Source organism: Alligator mississippiensis, chromosome 4 (assembly GCF_030867095.1).
Source record: "Alligator mississippiensis isolate rAllMis1 chromosome 4, rAllMis1, whole genome shotgun sequence".
Lineage (NCBI taxonomy): Eukaryota > Metazoa > Chordata > Crocodylia > Alligatoridae > Alligator > Alligator mississippiensis.
The window spans coordinates 156,708,228-156,729,742 of NC_081827.1; the positions used below are offsets into that span (position 1 = coordinate 156,708,228).

The 21,515-nt window shown below is 46.7% G+C and overlaps 1 protein-coding gene and 1 long non-coding RNA gene across 2 annotated transcripts; both read left to right on the top strand.

Moving 5' to 3' along the window:
* The first annotated feature begins 5,906 nt into the window (after window positions 1–5,906).
* On the top strand, window positions 5,907–12,980 carry LOC132250078 (uncharacterized). The gene is made up of 4 exons (XM_059726250.1): window positions 5,907–5,967; window positions 11,698–11,769; window positions 12,500–12,643; window positions 12,922–12,980. Exons 1-4 carry the CDS (start codon window positions 5,907–5,909, stop codon window positions 12,978–12,980), a joined length of 336 nt encoding a protein of 111 aa, XP_059582233.1.
* A 422-nt stretch (window positions 12,981–13,402) lies between these two features.
* Window positions 13,403–17,100, top strand: LOC132249882 (uncharacterized). Its single transcript, XR_009461362.1, has 3 exons — window positions 13,403–13,480; window positions 15,892–15,996; window positions 17,039–17,100. It is a non-coding gene; the product is annotated as an uncharacterized LOC132249882 (long non-coding RNA).
* The last annotated feature ends 4,415 nt before the right edge of the window (window positions 17,101–21,515 follow it).

Here is a 21,515-nt window from a genome sequence, read left to right on the forward strand (position 1 = left end):
CATTTGCTTTTTAAATGAAGGGAACTGTGGCAGCCGCGTGGTAGGCCGGGGCTATGGCCAGTAGCCCGAAACATCAGGTGGGTACTTTTTGACAGATGGAGAAGAACTAGGCACAGAAGTGTATTGGTTAAAGTAAGATTGCTTTACTTACACTGATGGTGATCACAGTACAGGACGAAAACTGACTTAGGTTAGTTACAGTTGCAAACCGAACAAGATGAAAACTTTCTGAGAGATGAGATGTCTGTGAACGGCTGAGCAAGCATGCAAGATGAAGTGGGGGTACGTCAGGTAGGTCGGTGACGGGGAGTCACTGGTGGGTGATCAGTCCGCCAGTTTTACTCTGAGATAAGTACAGAGTTCGAGCTCTCCGAGTTCGCTCTCTGAGTTCTCCTTCTCCGAGGTGTATGCGGAGTTCTCCAACATGCTAAGCTGGAGAGATATGCGGAGTTCTCCAACGTGGGCAGAAACTGATTTACCTTTTATATGACTAACAAGTCAATCGCTAGTCACTAAATATGAATAATTTGGAACCAGCCAATAGTGGTGTGCGTGTTTGCATAAGGTTTGGCGGGAACTTTTTTCTAAGCTGTAACTTTCCATTACTGTGGCATATAGTTACATAGCGGAATTTTCCCACTGTGACCTACTTTTTTGCTGTGACCTAGTTTCTCCCTGTGCCATATGTATCAAACCAAACCAATGGAATTTTCCACTATGGCACAAGCATGCAGAATGATTGACAGCAGAATGTTCCACTATGGATCAAACCAAAGGAATGTTCCACTGTGCCATAGGCATACAACTACTTGGTTCTGACAGGAACTAAGGAACAGAAAGGCTAAATTACGTGCCTGGGGCCATGGAGAAAGTCTGTGGCAGAGCAAGGAAAGAAGCTGGAGTGGCTTCTGATCCCAACTAGAAGCCTAACCACTGGACCAATATTCCGCTGCTTCTACTTTCATCTTTTGGATCATATACTGGCCCAGCTTGGAACTGGTAATTAACAGCATACAAAGCACCATGCTTCCCACTGCTCCTATAATGCCAGCAACATCTGGGGTGTAGCTGTCTGGAGAACAGATATATGTAACAAGGCCCCTTTCCCATTACTGAGAAAGGGGAGCAAACCCTGGGGCCTGCTGACCAGCCAAAGCCCAGGTACAGACTTAAGGGTGAAAAGGGCTTGAGTAAACATTTACTATAAAGCCAGCAACAGCAACATCAGGGGCTGGAAACTTGTGTAGAAACATCACAGGACCTGGCAGCAAGGAGACACCCTGGGGCTGCCCTAGCAAGCCAAATCAGAAAGCACCTGGAGCAGCTCAGGGAGGCAGGTGACCAGCAGGGGTTGGGGCTGGGAAGCTGTATAAACATAGCCCCTGACCTAGAGGTGGTTAGTCTGGCACTGGGAGCTGGAGAAGAAAGAGCTCCTGACCTGGAAGTTGCAGAAGAGAGCCTGGCCAACAGCAGAGCTGCCTGGGAAATGGTTGGTAAGGTGCTGCTGATTTACAGAGGAATACAGCCCATGGACTAGACTTAGGTTTGAACCCAGGGTGGAACTAATTTGTGTTATAGCCCAGGGACTTACCTTTTGGTTATAGTTTGCACCGGTGGTTTGAGTGGAAATGTAACAGGTGATTTTTGGAGGCCCTGTTGGTGCCCTTGGGGCACATGATCACATTAAGCTGTGCTGGGAGAAGACTCAAGGCAAAGCAAGTTAGCAGAAACCCCAGAGCAGAGCCAAGTGTGGAGCCAGAGAGCCCAGAGCCTGAAGCAGGGCAGGGACAAGGCTGAGACCCAGAAGTCAGATCCAGTGCAGCAGGCCTAGGCTATGGGAACCAGCCAAGAGACAGAGCTGCAGCCAGGAAGGTCAAGTCCTGACAAATATATAAGAGCCTGGGCCAGGGGTAGCCCAGTGTTGAGTTAAGCCCAAGTACCCCCAAGACACCTAATTACTAATTAGCCCATGAGGACAGAGAGCAGTTGCCATACCATCACAGACAAAAAAGGCTAGGACCAGTTTGGAAAGAAGGTGATTGAAGGGGAAGTATGATAAAGATCTTTAAAACCATGAAGGGTGTGGACCAAGTAAACAGGAAACTCTCTTATTCATCGAGTCCCAGAATAGTAGGACTAGAGGCCACCAATTGAAATTAGTAGGAGCAGGTTTAAACCTAACAAGATAAAGTCCTTTTTTATACATTGTATGCCACTAACTTGTGGAATTCACTGGCACAGGAGGTAGTAGAAGCAGGTAGCATAGCCAAGTTCAGAAAGGGTCTAGACCAGGGGTGGATAACTTGCGGCTCCGGAGCCACATGCAGCTCTTCAGAAGTTAATATGCATCTCCTTGAATTTTTGCACAAGCACACAAGGACAAGCACACTCCAAATGGAAGATGGTCGCCGTGTGCTTGTGCAAAGATTCAAGGAGATGCATATTAACGTCTAAAGAGCCACATGTGGCTCTGGAGCCACAGCTTGACCACCCGTGGTCTAGGCAAATTCATGGATAATAAATCTATTAAAAGCTGTTGACCAGAACAGTTGGAGATGTTTCCTCTGGCGTTTTTAAACCAATAATGGTGGATGCCAGAGAGGTTATTGAATAAGGGATAGATCACTCTGGATAGTTCTGGTTCAGTGCTCTCCTCCTATGGTGTCCACTTCTGTTACTGGCAAAGACAGGATACTGGTCTAGATGGACCACTGGTCTGACCCAGTATGCCACTTCTTATGTTCTTATGATCGTATGCCTTTGCTGCATGTGAAGTGGCACATGGTTACTCCTGTTGCCCTGCCCGGATTCAAATGTACTTGGCCATACTAACCTCATTGAAGTCCTCCAGTGGCTTTAATTGAATATTCCATTGCTTTTCAATCTCTGTTCAATAGCATTACATTGTGTACTGTTACATACAAGTTGTGTTCCACCCCCTATATAGCTATTTTATAGTTGTGATAGAAGCATAACTGAGACTGCTCAGCTGTTAATCAGACTTGTTTGTTATGAGAAAATAAAAAATGCGCGCACACACATTCCTTGGGGACAAAATACCATATAAATGTAATATGTTATACTATTGCCTATTAATAAGTAATGAAGTGGCTAATTTTGCTGTAGCCAACTAGAAATGGTTAGAAAACTTGTCCTCCATCTCGCCTACCTTTCGAAAAATCAACATCTCAAGTACTTTATCCAAAATCCAAAGCGGTTTTCCTTCTGAAATGCTGTACTAGAGCCTCATGAGAGTTGATGTTCAGGCACTAGCCACCCTATTCTCTACAGGTTGTGTGTCCTGGTTGGACAACTCCTGCCAATGGTACATCACAGCCCCCACTCTTGCTAAGGGCAGTGATATCCTGTGACCAGGGACTCCCCCAGTGCATGGGAGAATAGGCCAGCCAAGAAATACAGCCCACAGAGATGAATGTTGACATGATGCAACTGCATTACAGCTCCCATGAGGCCCCATGACAATAAGGGGTGATTCAGACATTTGTTTTGGTTGTTTTGGGTTGGTATTTTTTCATTTGTTTTGTCTTTTTAACAATTGTTTTTTGGGATTGTTTTCATTTAAATCATGATGTGATTTTTTTTTTTCCATTATAAAATATTTTTGCTGGAAAGTGTTTGAGGCCAGCATGGGAAAGCAGATAATATATCTGGGATGTTAGCATAAGTTAATAATGACAAACACTGAATAAAGTGCTCTGTTCTCTGCACACTTCACAGCCTTACAGAACACCTTTAAAGTCGTCAACAAGATCAAAGGCGATACAACTGAAGATGCAGAACTGCACTCCACTCTCCAGGCTATGGGGGTCCATTTAACTGATGAAGAGTTTCACAAAGCTTTGAAGAAAGTGACTCTGGAACGTGAGCTTTCCATTTCTCTGTCTTCATCTGCCATGTGTAAGGATGCATCCAGATTGCATCCAGCTAGTGGCGTGCAACCATTCGAGCCATCATGTGTCCCTTTTGACATAAAGCAGCCAAGTTCTAATCTCAGTTATGTCTTGGTGCAGTCCAGGGAGATACTCCAAGTCTACACTTGTGTGACTGAGAATAGAACTGATCCCCTGAAGTGTAAAGAAAGGATCTCAACTGCCCATTTCCATTACATCCCAGGCTGTCATTTGTCACTTTTACCACACTCACATTGTCTCTAATGAATACCTTATCCCTCATGTGGGCACAGAAAGGTGAATCTCAGATACAGCAGAATGCAGCTTTAGATCATTGTGACTTGGAGTGATTCTGCTGGTAGTATTTGGTGTAGCTCCACTGAAGTTATTGGAATCAGTGGGGTTACACCTTTTTCATCAGTTTGAAATCTGGCCCACTGGCAGAGTGACCTCCGGCTCATGTTGATTGCTGGCTGCTCAGATGGTATTGTGAGCTCTTGTCTCCCTGAGAAAAGTTGTGCTGTTTCATCTCAGTTGGTTTTAAATTGGTCTAGTTAAACCTGTGCAAGTCTAATGTAGAACCACTTAACCAAGCTAACTGATGCTTACAGCAGGTTAACTTAGTGTAGGAACTTCAACTGGTGCAAACTAAAGTGAGTCAAAGCAAATCCAAACCTGTTTAATGATTAAAATCAACATGGTTAACCCCCTAGGAGATTTCTGGTGTAGCCTAGCAGTTGAAACTTCCCTGGAGTGATTCTGGATTTGCACCAGTGCCAGGCAGATCTAGGCTCAGGAATTCAGCTTCTAAGCCCATGTCTGCATCATGTGAACAACCTGGGTTATTGGCCTGGATAGAATGATCATTTGAGAATAATGGGCCACATTTTTTCCAAGTCCATCATCAGAGAAGGCAAATTTTAAAATTACTGGAGAAAATGGCCAGATAACCAATGAAGGACCAGATCCTCTGATGTGCAGCAGTCTGGCCACCTCACAGTTTATGCATCTCCACTGGTTTGCAGAAACTGAGAATCTTTCATTTGTCAGTTTTAGTACTTTCCATGCTGAGCTCATCTCTGTCTGTCTCTCTCTCCATGTTCCTGTGGCCTGCCCCATCATCTTGAACCATTTCCTATGGTGCTGAAGGTGGAATAGTGAATGTCAATGATTTTATGATTGCTTTGTCCAACACTCAGCACTTCTCTGATTTTTCAGGTGAGTGGGGACTTGCTGGGGCAGAGAGAGATGGTGCTCAACTCCACAGTCCACCCTATGCTTTGTGCATTCACTGAAGTCAGCACAAAGAGGGTGAAAAGTGTGCACAGCTCACAATGAACACTTTACACTCATGTAAATTCCTGCTGCACTGGAAAGGCTGTGCCAGCTGCTAGTGTGATCCATAGCCCTTCTTTCAGGACTGGCTCTGTTTGTAGGAATTAGAATTACTGTTAAACAGCTCTAATGCAGCTCCATTGCACATACAAAGGCCACCACCACCAAGTGGCCAGATTTCCCCCAGCTTAGCCCATCAGGTGTTTGTTTGGTGCTGAGCACTTACTGATAGCATGCACATCTGTTTCTTTTTGAAGAAGAAACTCAACCATCCTTTGCTGATCTCCAGTTATAGAAAGGATAAGAGGTATGCACCCATCCTTATTCTGTGCATTAATGCAAGCATCAGCTAATGCAACTCTATTGCTAGAGATATATTATAAGTACAGGCAGCAAAGTGAAGGGCAGTGTTGTGGTTTACATCAGTGAGATTAGGGTCTGTGCCACTTTCTAACAGAAAAACGCAGACATTTTTCCTGCTGGCACTGCCCTGCCTTCATTCGTGCTTTCATCTGTTTCCTTTGGCAAATATGACCCCAGCTGAATAATAAGCTGCTCATTGCATGTGTGTCTGCAGAGCTGAAAGATGCCACTGAGGCCACCAGCAAGACTGAAAGTGACAAGGTGGCTGTGGGTGACCTGCTGACCTGTATGAACAACATGGGGATCCAGTTATCAGATGAAGAATTCCAGGAGGCACTGAAGATTGTTTTTGTGGATGGTAAGTACATGTGGCCAGCCAGGGACCTGTTTCCAGCTTGCAGGCCCAAATTAGCGTTGCTCTCCCTTGGGATTTCACTTTCCATCTCACTATATTCTGTGCTTTCCTTATGGTCCCAGCTCCTGAAGTGTTGTAATTGTGCAAATATCCTGCTTTTCCTTTAAAAAGTAGATATCTAGTCTCTGTGCTTCTGGAAAAAAAGCCCAGCTGTGATCAAGTATAACTTGAAGGCTGGGAACTGGAAAGCAAATAATACATAAACACTCACTCACTCGCACACACACACGAGTTTTCTTTTAAAAATAGCTAAAATATTGCATACATTTCATAATCTGGGGGTCTTATGTGTAGGTCCTGGGTGGGACACACCAAATTCAAATGAAGATCTAATATCATGTACCTGAAGTAAGTGGGTGAGCTAGTGGAAGCAAAAGCAGCAGAGGGCAACAGGGGAGGCCTTCTCATTCTTCCAGAGAAAGTAGAGTAGTTGGCTTATTACCTCAGGTGTCTGTATAAAAATGCACAGAGCCTGGGAAACAAGCAGAAAAAAATTGCAAGTCCTTGCACAGACATGGAATTATGATGTGACTGGCATAACAGAGACTTGGTGGGATAGCTCACATGACTGGAGCACTGTCATGGCTGGGTACAAACTGTTCAGGCAGGACAGGCAGGGGAGAAGAGGAGTTGCTCCTTATGTAAAAGAGCCAGGTGATTGTTCAGAGCTTCAGTATGAAACTGGAGACAGGCCTGTCGAAAGTCTCTGGGTTAGGTCAGAGGGAAGAGAAACAAGGGGGATGTCATGGTTGGTGTCTGCTGTAGACCACCAGACCAGGAAGCTGAGGTGGACAAGGCTTTCTTCAAATCGCTGGCAGAAGTTTCTCTCTCACTGTCCCTGGTTCTCATGGGGGGCTTCAATCACCCTAACATCTGCTTGGAGTGCAATACAACAGTCACAGGCAATCTGGGAAGTTTTTGGAGAGTGTTGGGGTCAACTTCCTGGAGTAAGTGTTGGACAGACCAACTAGGGGCCATGCTGTTCTTGACCTGCTGCTCCCAAACAGAGAAGAATTGATGGGGAATGTAGAAATGGATGGCAGCTTAGGCAGCAGTGACAAGATGATTGAGTTCATGATCCTGAGGAAAGGAAGGAAGGGAGGAAGGATAGCAGCAAAGTAAGGAACCTGGACTTCAGAAAAGGAGACTTTGACTCACTCAGAGAACTGATGGGCAGGATCCCCTGGGAAGCCCGTCTGAGGAAGAAAGGTGCATATGCCAGGGGGTAGGGCTAGGATTCAGAGAGACCTCAAATTGTAGAATTGAACCAAAAGAAATCTCATGAGGTTCAATAAGGACAAATGCAAAGTCCTGCACTTAGGACAGAACAATCCCATGCACCAATACAGGCTGGGGACCAACTGGTTAAGAAGCAGATCTCTAGAAAAGGACTTGGGGGTTACAGTGGGCAATAAGCTGAATATGAGCCAACAGTGAATCCTCGTTGCAAACAAGGCTGACAGCATATTGGGCTGAATTAGTAGGAGAGTTGCCAACAGATCAAGGGAAGTGATTATCCCCTTCTAGTCAGCACTGGTGAGGCCACATCTGGAGTATTGTGTCCAGTTTTGAGCCCCAGCTGTAGAAAGGATGTGGACAAACTGGAGCAAGTCCAGAGGACAGCAATGAAAATGGTTAAGAGGGTAGGGTACATGACTTATAAGGAAAGACTGAGGGAACTGGGCTTATTAAGACTGGAGAAGAGAAGACTGAGGGGGGATTTAATAGCAGCCTTCAACTCCCTGAAGGGGGGTTCCAAAGAGGATGGAGCTAGACTGTTCTCAGTGGTGACAGACGACAGAACAAGGAGAAGTGGTCTCAAGTTGCAGCAAGGAAAGTTTAGGTTAGTGTCGCAGAGCACTGAGGTGCCCTGCTCCTATGAAGGGAAAAACTGCTGGGGAGGGACGAGCCCAACTGCGGGTTGCCAGGGCAACCAGAGGAGGTCAGCTGACCAGAAGGGGCAGGGCCTGGCTCCCATATAAAGCCTAGGGGCTGAGGCCAGAGGTGGTTCCCTGCCAGCAGCCAAGGAGGAAGGAGCTCCCTGCCAGGAAAGAGAAGCCAAGCCTGAATGCAAGAGCAGCATCTGTCACTGCAGTGGGATGAAGAATCCCCGGTAGGCTTGAGCATGATTATAGCTGGGTGGCTTCTATTTACATTATAGCCAAGAGGCTTGTGTTTGTGTTGCTGTATTATTACCGGTGGTTTGGGTGAGGCTATCAGGGGATGGAGGAGGCCTCATAGGGAACCCATAGCAGAGTGGGGACCCCAGCGCCAGTGAGGGCACAGCACTTTGGTGAAGCCCCAGAGAAGGGGGCAGCATTGTGGAGAAGCCCCAGAGCGGGCGCGGTGAGCCCCAGAGAAGGGCGGTATTACTGAGGAAGCCCCAGAGAGGGGGCACTGCTGAGAAGCCCCAGTGCGGGCGCAGTGAGCCCCGGAGAGGGGTGGCATTACTGAGGAACCCCGGAGAGGGGGCACTGCTGAGAAGCCCCAGTGCGGGCGTGGTGAGGCCCCGGAGAGAGGGCGGCCTTACAGAGAAGGCCCCGGAGAGAGGGCGGCCTTACAGAGAAGGCCCCGGAGAGCCCAAGCACCAGAGAGGGCGTGGAGACAGAGAGAGAGACAGAACAATGTCTGTTACACCTGCAAGGCTTGGGGCGTGGTACAGGGGTGGTAGGAGCCACGCATAGCCTATAAGCCTGGGGTGTACGGAACGCCTGAGACAGGAGAACCATGGCCAAGAAGACAGAAGGCAGCCTCCCTATAGAAATATATAAAATCAAAGTTGTGGCAGGCGAGAATTGGAGGGTGCTAATCGGTATCTTGACATAGTAAAGGGGGCAGCGGGGGAGAGCACAGTGACCCAGGCCGCCCTCCTGTTACAGTTAGATATTAGGAAAAACTTTCTCACAAGGAGGGTAAAGCACTGGAACAGGTTACCCATAGACGTTGTGGAATCTCCATCCTTGGAGGTTTTCAAGACCCGGCTAGACAAAGCCTTGGCTGGGATGATCTAGTTGGGGATGGTCCTCCTTTGAGCAGGGGGGTGGACTAGATGGGAAATGGCTGTGGCAGGCAGGGGGAAGGGGCAGCAAGTGGGTGCGCGGAGCTCAGTGACAGCTGTGCGGGAATGCAGGGCCAGCACCAGCAGGGCCCAGAGTGGGGCAGCAGGAGCGCGGGGCCCAGGCTGCCAGGAGCTCTATGGAGCCAGGCTGACTTCCTCCTCTCCCTGCCTAAGCAGCACAGCCCAGCTTCATAGAGCCCCAGCAGCCCAAACCTATGCTCCTGTTGGCTACAAAGGACCAACTCACGGGATCATAATAAATCCTAGTTTATAGGACAGGATGTGAAGTTGCCAATAAAATCATAAATTCAAACTTTGAGTTATGGGTGGTACTGGTCACCTGAGTGCGCACGCATGCATGCACTCACTCATTCAAAACTATGTAGTATAGTGTGTAGTGGCTGCTGCAGTGATTGTGAGTACTGGTGTCAGTATATCTACCTATCCAAGGCCCTGGAGTCTGCTGTTGATGGTCAGCTTCCTTCAAGGTGATGTCTTCTCCAGAAGGAGGTTGCCTGCTTATCCTTCTGTCTCAGTAGGTCAGGTGCTGGATGAGAGGGTGCCAGTGAAGGTCACGCTTCACTGCCTCTTATCCCTTTCTGGCAGACTTGTGTAATCTCCCAGCATCATCTTGGCTACCCAATCCAGAGGTCGCTGTCCCATGTGGGTCTTGAGTAGTACCTGACAACTATTAGTCACAGGGATCTCTGCCTGCCGGTACCTGAAGTTTCAGGAGTTCACCCTTGACTTATTAACTTAATGGCTGTATTGTCATGGGTTACAGGAATGGTCCATAGGGTGAGTGCTCAAGTTCCAGGAATCAGTTCTTTAGCTTGATTAGCTTAAAGTGGAGCTCCTTTGGTTAAGCTATTGTCTACTGATAAGCATCATTCACTCGCATTCACTCAACAGATTTTATCACTTTACAATTACAATTTCAATGCAGTTTTAACAATGGTCCAGGATGTAACTTCATTCTACAGGAAGCACATTCCTTAAGAGTTTAAAAGTATAAAATACAAAATGCCATGGTAAAGATGAGACAGATGAACTATGAAAATGAACTGTGAGAAATATATAAAAATGCAATGTGAGGTAGTGAGGATTAAAGGCTACTGGGGGCAGTGAGTTAGGTTAGCACAGGATATATTTACAGTCTTTGCAGTCGATATTTTAGTTCTTTTGTTTTCTTTAGTGACACTGAGCTTAATTGATATGTAGATGTAGTTTCTAGGTTTCTGCTACAGAAAGCCACTTCAGCTTTCTGGCTTGCTCTGAGCCTTGCCAAACCCATGCAACGAGTGTGGTAGGTACCTGCCAATACTAAGAAGGAAAAGAAATGCACAAAATGGGGGTTGGGGGTGCAGGCAAGAAGGGGCTTCTGTTATATCCATGTCCGGAAGGGAAATGTACAAAGGGGGCTTTCTGCTACACTCCTACCACCCTTCGCTCATGCTGCCCCGCTCTGGGCCCTGCTGGCGCTGACCCCAGTGCACTGGCGTGGACCCTGTGCTCCTGCCCAGCTGTCACTGTGCTCCACGCACCTGCTCGCTGCCCCTTCTTCCCCACCTGCCACAGCCATTTCCCCATTTCCCCCCACCACACTCCTGCACCACGTAGTTCACACCTGCAGTACTAGGACTGCAGGATCAGCTGGGACATGGTGCCAGAGTGAGGGGGGGTGGGAGTGGAGTGGCAGGAGAAGGGCAGCAGTGGCAGGCAGGGAGCAAGTGGCAGCAAGCGGGAGAATAGGACCTGCACTAGTGTGCCAGGGCCAGGAGTGTCAGGAGCACAGAGCCTGAGCTTGCAGGAGCACTGGCAGGGGCTCTGCCTGCCATGGGTGGAGTAGGGGGGGACAGGCTGTGGGCAAACCCTACCCCTCCACGCAAGCCACAACCCGCCCCCCACACACTCACAGTCCCCCACAAAACTCATACCTGCCTACACACCACACACCCATGCCCCCACACCTATCTACCCCCCAAAAAATCCCCCCCACACACACACCCTCCCCCACACCCCACATACCCACAAACCTATACCCATCCTACCACGTACACTTTCCCACAATATACAAGAGTAAGACTTCATTTTAAGCTAATATACTATCACCTCTATGTACACTACACAAACATGTAAATCGGGACAAAAATATTTTTTGAATTGAAACTAATGAATGTTGTAGTACATTTGATTTTTAGAAAATAATTTGGTATTTTTCTGGTTCTGAGATGGCAAAACCCCTTGCTGAAAGGAGTACCCCTGAGGGCAGGGGAGGGATTTCTGGTGGCAAGGGTCAGGGGCTAAGGGGCGGGATTCCATTCCCGAAAGGTGACCATGGGATTGGGCACCTGTCAAGGGTTGGGGCTACCCATGCAGCCCTCAATGGCTTGCCAAAACTCAGTAAGCGGCCCTCTGCCCAAAATAATTGCCCACCCCGGCTTAGGTGGACATGTCAGTCAAGATGGCTGCTATCACATAAAATCCATCACTGCCAGTTGTCCTTCAGTCTCTATTTTCCCAACTGTGGGAATGCTATCCATGTGACCGAGGCCTCCTTGCCAGCTGGTTCCTGTCAATTATTTTCTCTCTCTAACCTGTATCTTATCTCACAGGAGATGGGAAGGTGGATTTTAAAGAATTTTTAAAGGGTTTGACTGGCACTCAACAATCCTCCGAAAACATTGGTAAGTAAGAAGCTTATGTTGAGAAGAGATGGATGCAGGTGCTTCGTGTTGTTGAATTCTGGGTGTGTCCACAATGCTGGGAGGAATTGTAAGCATCTCCTTGGCATATCTAACTCTTACCTGATATAGAATCTGGTCCATGGGTGGCTGGTGCCTCCTGAGTCTGGTGGGGCACCCACAGATGCCACTGGCAGCGGCGGGTTGGAACTGGCAAGCTCCCACAGATGGCGGTGGTGGGGATGGCCCTGTCAAGGGGAGCATGTTGAGCACCCACAGATGCCACCAGCAGTGTCACCGGCAGGGATGGCCCTGTCAGGGGGGGCACATGCCCCCCCATGCTCTCCCTACACGTCGCATATGTTCTGGTCTCTAATGTGCAAGGCTTTGAAGAGTGGACTTGAGCACCTAAATGCTACTCTCTTCCATCCTGTGCAAGTCCTTGGAAAGCAGTTAATGCAAAAGGTGAATGGGTCCTCCACCCTTTGCTGTTTTTTTGTGACTCAGTGTTAAGGGTCATGATGATGTGTTACAAAAGTAGATGCTTAATCATGAATGCTTGGGTACTCAAGCAAAATGGAATGGAAATGTACTTAGGTGCTTAGTCCACTTGGAGGCCCGATAGATGCAGCCTGCCCCTAGTAGCTTGTTTTCTTTTCTAACCACTCCGATTTTCTTACAATTATGAATACACTGTATCCACAAACTTCATGGCACCTTCTCATGTGTACAGAGATGGAAGAAGCCATGAAAGCCATCTGCTCCATCAAAGAGGACAGGGTGGACATTCAGCAGCTGGATTCCATTATGAGCAGTAGGGGCATACACTTATCCCCAGAGGAGATTCAGAATGCTCTGGAGCTCATTACTTGTAAAGGTGAGCATCTAAAAAATTAGAATGTCTTTTTTCAGGGCTACTGAGTGTTGAAGGATTTGCAGACACAGGAGGTTGCATTAAGGGTATGCAGGAGGACACTCATTTTATTTAAAATAAACACTTTGGCTGGATTGAATGGAATCTATTTTTTGATCCTGAATCTATTCCTTCACTCTCATAGTTCTAGCAGAAAAATTGACTCATTGGATGAGGGATGCATTTATGGCCCTGTTATGTAGTGTACTATCCCTTGCTTGAGGATTTTAATACCTGTGTAGAAAAGGACATGCAGATACCTCAAGAGGAACTAGAAGCCATGGCCTTGTCCTCTTCATGAACTACAGTTATGATGCAGATATGAGACCCTTCTTTCTCTCAGCCCTTCACATCTCAGGGCTGGATGGAAATCCAAAACATTCTAAAATGACATGGCTGAGTCCTACTGCATTATTTTGGCATAATGTGTGTGCAACTCCATAGATAGCAATGGTCTTTCTTGGGTATAAAACCCATGTAATGCTCTGGTGGCTTTGCCCATGAATACTCCTATGTCTGTTTTCCTTCATTGTTATTTTTAAACTAACTCATCCCTTTTATAATACTATGAACGTCAAAGATGTTTTCACTGGGATTAATTTGGTCCTGTGCTTTTAGTATGTTAGACAATTACCATCCAAAGCTCTTAGATGGCTTGGGAGAAGCCCTCTTTTTTACTCAGTACCTATTCAACATTTTTCCTTCTCTGAACTGAACTGTCTCAAGCAGAAGATGGGAAGGTGAATTTGGAAGATTTCATGATGGCTTTGACCAAGTGTCAGCAATGTTCCCGAACTGAAAGTAAGTAGAAACTTCAGTGTACGGTACAGAAATAGGGAAGTGTTCCTTTAAATGGCTAATGAACCTTCTAACAGTTCTCAGGATGTTCTGTGTCTTAGAAGTTGTCAGGATGTATGTTGCCTTACCTTATATATTATTGAATAGTTAGTAAATACAGTTATTCTGGGCCCAGATATGCCCATGCTGCTTGCTCATACTATTGTTTTGCTAAAGAGGAAAGGATGCAAAAGAAATTTTATTGTAAGCAAAACTCTCTGGCAAACAAAGATATTTTAGGAGTAGTCTTCGCCTGATTTTTTTTTTTTTTTCATTGAAATGTGGTTGTTTTCTGAACCACTCTAGAAGTGGTTGAAAAACAGGAAAAAATAATTTCATGATAAAGAACATCAAGAAGCTTTCAGCTATTTTCCCATTCAAATTTGGAAGCACTCACAAATTTTCCAGCCAGCTGCAACTGGCAATAGAAGCTGATTGACAGAGCTACATTTTGTGTAATTTTGGTAGCACTCTTGGCGATGCAGCTGTGTTTTGTCAAGAGTATTTATGTATTGTTTATATCAGTGTTTCTCAACCACTGGTGGGACATGAAAGTCGTGTAAGTGGGACTTCAACTCATTTGAAAATATAATTAATTGGTTGATAATATATTAATATAATATAATGATTAATATCATACTAAAATGCATGTAAATGTAAAAATACACTTCTTGGGGAAAAAGGGGATTTTGTTTTTATCATGGTGGGACCAGGGTTTTTTGACCAAATGGTTGGTGGGATGTAAGGTGCAAAAGGTTGAGAACTGCTGGTTTATATGAGGTGACACTCATAGTCTACAGTCTAGATCAGTGATCCACTGTGCCAGGTGCTGTACAAACACACCATGAGAGATAGTCGCTGCTTAAAGAGTTTACAGTCTCCATAGACCGGAGGTGATCAGCCCATGGAGCCATGGTATTCAGTCTGTGGGGTTCCCCATGTGTCAGGATATTTGGCAGTAGGGAAGCAGTGGCAATTAATACCAAAATGAATACCGCTACTGCTCCCCTGCTCCAAATTCACAAGCCCCAGGCAGGGCCCCGCCATGCCTCCTTCCCCACACATCTGGATCAAGGCTGGGCCATGCTGCACTACCTTCCCGCACAATACAGCTGGATTGGGGCCAGGCCACACCCTTGCCTCTCCCCCTGCCTCTTCAACTGAATTGGGGACAAGCCCTGCCCCCTCCTTCCTCTTCCCTTTCCCCATCCACACATTTGGCCATGCCTCCTCACCTCTGCCCAGCCAGACCAGTCCCACTGGCCAGATCTGGTCTGCAGATGGATTGGGTACCATTCATCCAGCCCATAGGGCAAAAAGGTTGAGCATCACTGCCATAGACAAAGGGTAGGTCACACAGCAGGTTAGTAGCAAAGTCAGGAACAGAATTTGTGTCTTCCAACTCTCCAGACCACTGTGCTATCCACTACAACCTTCGTAGATTTAAGGCATCCTTTAATAGACTCTTATAAAATGCCAATGCATAAAATTTCACTTCTTGTTTGACTACAGAAAAATAATAATGCAATCATTATATTGCAAAGAACTCAGAAAGACTATAGCAGGTCAGAATATTTTAACCATAGATTTCTATTAAAATCTCTGGTTTTATCTTGTGAATCATGTTTGCACACCTACCAGTGCTAACATTGTCTGGCACCTCGTGGCATCCTCAAAATGATCTCAGGGTACCCCAATGGTGCCATAACACCCTGGCTGAGAATCACTGCACCAGAGCACTCTGCCTTTCCCAGGGCTTTTAGTCTGTTGTCAGGACAAGGGGTGATTTGGAAATCGGCACTTTAAAAACTGTTCAGACTAAAGAGCTACCAGGCCCAATCCCAACTTCTTTATTAGTCACAAGGCAAAAGAAAATTGGGCATAGTTCATGTGCTTACATGGAGTTTTCTCAGCATTGTGCCTGCCGGCGATTCCATCTGCTGCCTATCCCAGTTTGATTCTCTTCTGCCAGCTCTCGTAATATATAGTATGAAAGGTTTCCCAGTTTGGCTTACTCTTAAAGGAATAACATCCTACAAAAGGAGCAAGATTTCTATATATCAGTGACCTGTAGGGTGCATACAATGCCAGCAGTATTATATGAAAGAGTAGAGAAGGCATATAGACAGATTCTCTTCTCATTTATCTCTATGAATGCCATCAGGGTTACTCCACCTCTCTGCTAGAATATGTGAGGTTATAACCTGGGCCACCGTTAAACCCAGAAGCTATATCATGTAATACAAAACAGAGCAATGTACCCAAAGCAAAACAATCCTATACAGTCCATTGATGCATCACTTCAGGAGAACCCTGATTTCCAAGGCCTGAAACTTTTACAGATACCTATTATTTCTTTCCTTTACCTATTCAAGAAGACAAGGTTAACATCCGAAGCCTGGACTGTATTCTGGACAACATGGGGATTTTCCTAACCCATAGGGAGATCCAAGAGGCTCTGAAGAACATTACCACTGATGGTGAGCATCAGAAACATGTTTTATCCTTTGGTAAAGAGCAGTCTCCTGCAAATGCAGACCCGTATGTATGCAGGTGCATACATATAGGTGTATGCAGACGTAATGGGGAGAGGGGTGTACACATGTGATACACTTCAAACAATCCCTAAAATATAGTTACAGTGTGACTTAACCCATCACAAGCCTTCACCACCCCTATATAAATGGCACTTCTATATAAATCAGGGCCCTGGGCACACCACGCTACAGAGTCTCCTGAGGCTACACCCAAAAGGACTGTACCTCACAGTGCTACCATGGAAAGGAATATGGCAGTTTACATCTTTCCCTTCTCTCAGTTTAGGTGGTCTGTAGACTAGGGCAGGTGGCACTGCACCATTTACTTCCCTCTCACAGTTTTAAAACTTTCTGCTAGGCCTTCTTGTTATAACTGCATTTTTTCTAGGAAAGCTAAAATTCTAATACAATCGTGTGACTCCAGGGACATTTGGTAGGCACAGGCCTCTAATGCCTATCATTTAGCCTTGCCCTTCTCAGGTTTAGCGTAGGCTGAGATGCATTTAATTGTCAACTTGCCCACTTCTAATTTTTTAGCACAGTGTCAGTGACCATGCTTGCAGCCAGTGGCATAACCAGCAACTTTGGCACCCTGAGCAAAACCCTGGGGAAAGGGAGGTAAATGGGGAGCAGAGCACCAAGTAGCAAAGGGGCTGATGCTCCCTGGTCACTGTTACCCTGGTGCAGGCTCCCCTGCACTGGGGCAACAGTGGCAGCCCCTCTAAATTGGCAACTGGGGCTGGCGTTGCCCTCACCCCACCCTAGTTACACTGCAATTTCCAGTCAACTCCACTTCCCCTTTGCTTTCTGGTTGGGATTCAGTGAATCTTGTTAGCTGCAAGTGCAAAATGCAGGTGCATATGCCTTAGCAGTGTGTAAAATGGACTGTTTCTATGGACACCTTGGGAACCCCTTTTTTAAAATGCTGGCCATGAGGTTTATTTCTCCTTCCTTCCTTAACTTTGAACTCTCCTTTCCCTCACAGATTCTGGCAAGGTGAATCTAACCAAATTTATGACGAGTGTAAGGGCTCTCCGGAAATTCTCCCATGGGGAAGGTGAGCATGCCAGGATGTTCAAAGAGGGATAGGATGTAAAAGTCATAACATGCTGTAGAGGTGTTCATCCAGCCCTGCCACATGTCCCCATATACATGCCCTATACAGCCAGTTCCATCTGTTCTCGCTCTACTTGACAATAAGTGCTTTGATCTCCTAAATAAGGCTTTTCCTGCAAGGCTAACTGTGAGTTAGCACTGAACCAGTGCCCATCATGGTGCTGAGAGGCACTTGTGCAGGCAAACATGCCACCACTGAAAGTGCCAGGATATAAAATCAAGGTCTGGACCAGGGGTACACAACCCTGACACAGGTGCCAGAACGTGGGACACAAATGCATTTTGCTTGGCACACATGTCTTGAGGCAGGCAGCAGGGAAGGGGCAGAGGCTGCATTGCCACAGCAAGGATCAGGCCTCTCATGGCTCCCCTGCTGTCTGCCCCTGGCATACCAGCATCTTACAAGTTGAAGGTTGTGGGTGTTTTTGGCACTCTGCCCAAAAAAGTTGCTGACCCCTAGTTTGTACCATGCGGGGCTTTACACAGGAAAGCATTTGAGAATATAGGACAACACTGGCATTACTGAACCTGCAACCCCCTAAACACAGTGGCTGCTATTATTGTGTTGTGCCACAAAATGGTGATCTTATATATACAGAGTATGTGCTCGCTTACATACATAAGACTTTTTAAAACTGTTATTATAACAAATGTTAAAAACAAAACAGTGCCGAAGTGCAAAGCTATCCAAGGGGCTGGGCATGAAACACTTGTCAGTTACAAACTCCCATTATCCCCTTTTTCTTCCCCAATATCCTTCTTCATAGGGTCACAAATTTAATAGGACTAGCTGACCCTCTTCCACCTTGTAGAGTGCCCCCTTGATGGCCCAGCATGATATAAATTGGGCCACATTCTGTTGCAAGGTGACATGCAAATTCAGGTGAGTGCTCAAGCCAGGAACCAGAAGAGTTGGAGGGTATTGCCAGAGTCTGGCCCCCATAAGCTGATTTCTAAGACTCTTCAGGGTCACCATTTTGGCCTGGCCCTGCAGGAAATTGCCCAAATTTCCCCTCAGCTGCTCAGTACAGAATAAAAAGAAAGTACAGTCTTGGAGAAGTCCAAATCCAGTATGCCAAGAAGGGTGCTGAGGGCAACAACACGTAGCTGCAGCCAGGAGAAGTCCAGGAAGGTATGGAAAAGCATCTCCTCCACCTCCTCCTTCCCGAAGGGGCAGGCCACCAATGCTATCAGGTCTAAGTGGCAAACAAAGGTGCCAGTGGCCAGGGCTCCTTGCAGCTGCCACTGAAGGTCTTCAGTCCTCTTGGCAGTGGTCAGTTCACACAGGGTGTAACAAGTCAAGTGGGCTTACTTGGGTGTTGCTGCTGCCAGATCTCAAAGCAGATCCTACTGCTATTCTTGTTGGACATGGGAAGGGATAGTAGGGTACCAGGCCCACTGCTTTTCTGGCTGTCCATGGCTAGAGAGATAGGCAATGGTGTGTACAGCAAACAGCCATCAGGGAAAATCCATCTCACATAGAGGTGGTTCTCCAGGGCAACAAAATCATCCACAGGGAGGGCAGCCCTCACTTCAACCAAGAGGCACAAAGAAAAGTGGATGGAGTGCAAGCCCAGGCTGCCAGGGCTTCAGCTGGGAGCCAATAGACATGTAGTGCACATGTGTGTGTGTGTGTGTGTGTGTGTGTGTGTGTGTGTGTGTAATTATGTTGCATGTGTGAGTATATGTGTATTTGCACATGCATGTATTGTGTCCACAGGACAGTTTCTTTCCTTCCTTTACCATTCTAGAAAGGGGTCTGGCTACATTTTGATCAGGAATTCTGCTAAATAGAGTTTGAAATAACACCTTTCTAAACTCTCTGCATTGCTAATAGAGTGCTTTAAAATGTGATCACTGGCTATGAACTGTGGGAAATTATTAACCCTCTTCAGAAAGGGATGGGGAGCTGCTGCTGGGGAGGGATTTATGTGAATAGTTGTAGCTCCCTGCAAGCTCCTGCTGCCACAGAAATGAACTTAAATGGCTGTAAATGTAACCCTGAATGCAATAATGTTGCTTTGCTTTTATAGAAGGCTCTTGTAATGTTGAGCCCTTGGTATGTTACACAAGGTGCATCACTCAAGTGATCTGGCCAAGCTATATTCTTCTGGACTGCAGCTCCCTTCCAGCATTGTCTGGATTCAGTATTTCTCACTCTGAGCAGAAATTTGTACTCGCTCAAAGCCTGCATTTTAGAAGTTGAAATGTTGTCTTAATGAGGACTAACAATTTTTCTGATGGGTTTCTACAGATGAGTTATATTTGATTGTAAAATAATGTCCAAGCGTGCTCAGGTGGCATCTGCTAAGATTTTCAGAGGGATTCAGTAACATGTTAACGTGTTGGTGGCACGGAAAGTTTGTCGTCTCTGCCCTTCTAATAGCCTAAAGCAATGCTTTTCAACCGGTATGCTGTGAAGAGCTCCCTGGTGTGCCACAAGAATTTTGGAATGAGAAGCAAGTTCTCCAGCTGCCTACCACTAACGAAAAAGCTGCACCAATGAGATATTCGCAGAAGATTTGCACATGTTGGCTATGGGGGAGAGAAAACCAGTCAAGCAGAAGGAAATTCATCTACTGCTCATGTGTTGGCTGTGGAGGATGCACAGTTTGTGAGCTTCTGAACAGCTGTACCACCAAGTTTTGCTACAGCAATGAGCTACAATGAGTTCATAAGTATGAGGATGGGGAATGCCTTAACAGTCGTGCCACCAAAAAAATTTATTAATGTAATTATGCCTTGGGCAGAAAAAGGTTGGGAAACACCGGTCTGGAGGCTGCAAGTTGGAGGACATAGCAGAAGCACTCACAGCATGGCCCTGTCAGATTCCAATGAAATTCCAGTTCCAATGAAATTCTGCTAAATACATTGTCACAAGGACACAAGAAGGAAGTGTGCCAGTAGCTGCAGCTTAAACCAGTGGAACTCAACCTTTTAAGCTAGGAACAGATATTCACAAAGCCTGAGCCTGAATTGATTGAATCTTTGCAAGTTAGTCTAACCTGGCTAGGCTAAACCAGTTTGTAACCAGACAGACATTTTCTCTGGACTGAGGAAATTCAGGCACATGCTGGCAGTGGCGAAGGCTAGAAGCCAGGAGGTGCTACAGCATCCTTTACACAGTGTTGAGCTGAGGGGGGGTGGCCAGGCCTGCACCATCCCAGACTTTTCCCCACTTGCAAGGGATGGGAGTGTTGCCAAACCCCAGCCCCCAGCTAGCACTCTGGGGCAAGGGAGGGAGGGTGTCCAGTGCATGCATCTGTTAATGATATGGACCTTTTCAATCTCCCTCCCTGCTTCTTTATACTGTCTGCACCAAACTGACAGGCAAGCAAGCCAGCGGGGGGCTGTAACAGTAACAAAACAATAGCCTCTCTCCATTAGTTCACACTCTTCTTAAACAGCTTACAAGCTGGCCTGTTGATTAGCTCCAAAAAGCCCTAAGCAGTCACTGTTCTGTCTGCATGTCCCAGGGAAATTGCATGACCCAGGGAAATTGGAGACGCATACAGACACCTCTCAGCATTAGCTAGCATACCACATGCCTAGTGTCCATGGGGCAGGGGTCCGTGTGGTGGGAGATGGGAGGGAGAGAGTGGGGGATTCCTGCTTAAGCAGCGAGCAGCCAGGGGGGATTAGGGCAGGGGGAAGCCAGGCAGACCCTGCTGTTGTTTGCAGTCTCTGCCAGAGCTCCAGCCATGGAGAAAAGGGGAGGAACCAGCTCTGCTGTGGAGCAGAGAGCCCTGCCCAGCCCAGGGAGCATGCCGAGATGCCAGGAGAGTCTGGTGTATCTTAAACCAGCAAGGGGCCTGGAACAGACATTGCATAAACCAGTTTGAGCCAAATCAGTTAAGTTTGATATACTACATTCAACCAGGTTTATCTCAAACTGGTTTCAGCCATTTTCAAACTAGTTTATATGTACTGAACATCTGTTCTGTTACAGGTTTAAACCAGTTTCCGATCACTTAAACCAGTTTATTTGTAACGCCTGTCCCTAAGCCTGGTGTTTGTGACCTGGCTGCACTGCAGTCCACCACTCCCTCCAGTAGGAGAGGAGAGAGTGGGGAGGGGGGAGAGAGGTGATTATTACCAGTGTCAGAGAGGGAGAGGAAGAGAGCAGGGCAAGGAGGTTTGTGGAGGGGTTGAGCAGGCAGCACAGGACAGAGAAAGGGATACAACAAGCTGAGCTGCTTGACACTGACCCCCAATGCTGCAGGCTGGATCCATTTGCTTTGGGGGTCAGATCCAGCCCAGAGGCTGTAGGTTGAGCAGAACTGACTTAGACCGTTGGCCCAAGGGAGATAAGTAATGTCATGGTGAAACTGACATCACAAAAAATG

What these genes read in the sequence shown, in the direction of transcription:
- LOC132250078 (XM_059726250.1), top strand. Translation starts at nt 5,907, where the DNA reads ATGGGGATCCAGTTATCAGATGAAGAATTCCAGGAGGCACTGAAGATT. An exon ending in ACAATCCTCCGAAAACATTG is followed by an intron (nt 11,770 to 12,499) that starts GTAAGTAAGAAG and finishes TCATGTGTACAG; the next exon opens with AGATGGAAGAAGCCATGAAA. An exon ending in GGAGCTCATTACTTGTAAAG is followed by an intron (nt 12,644 to 12,921) that starts GTGAGCATCTAA and finishes ATACCTGTGTAG; the next exon opens with AAAAGGACATGCAGATACCT.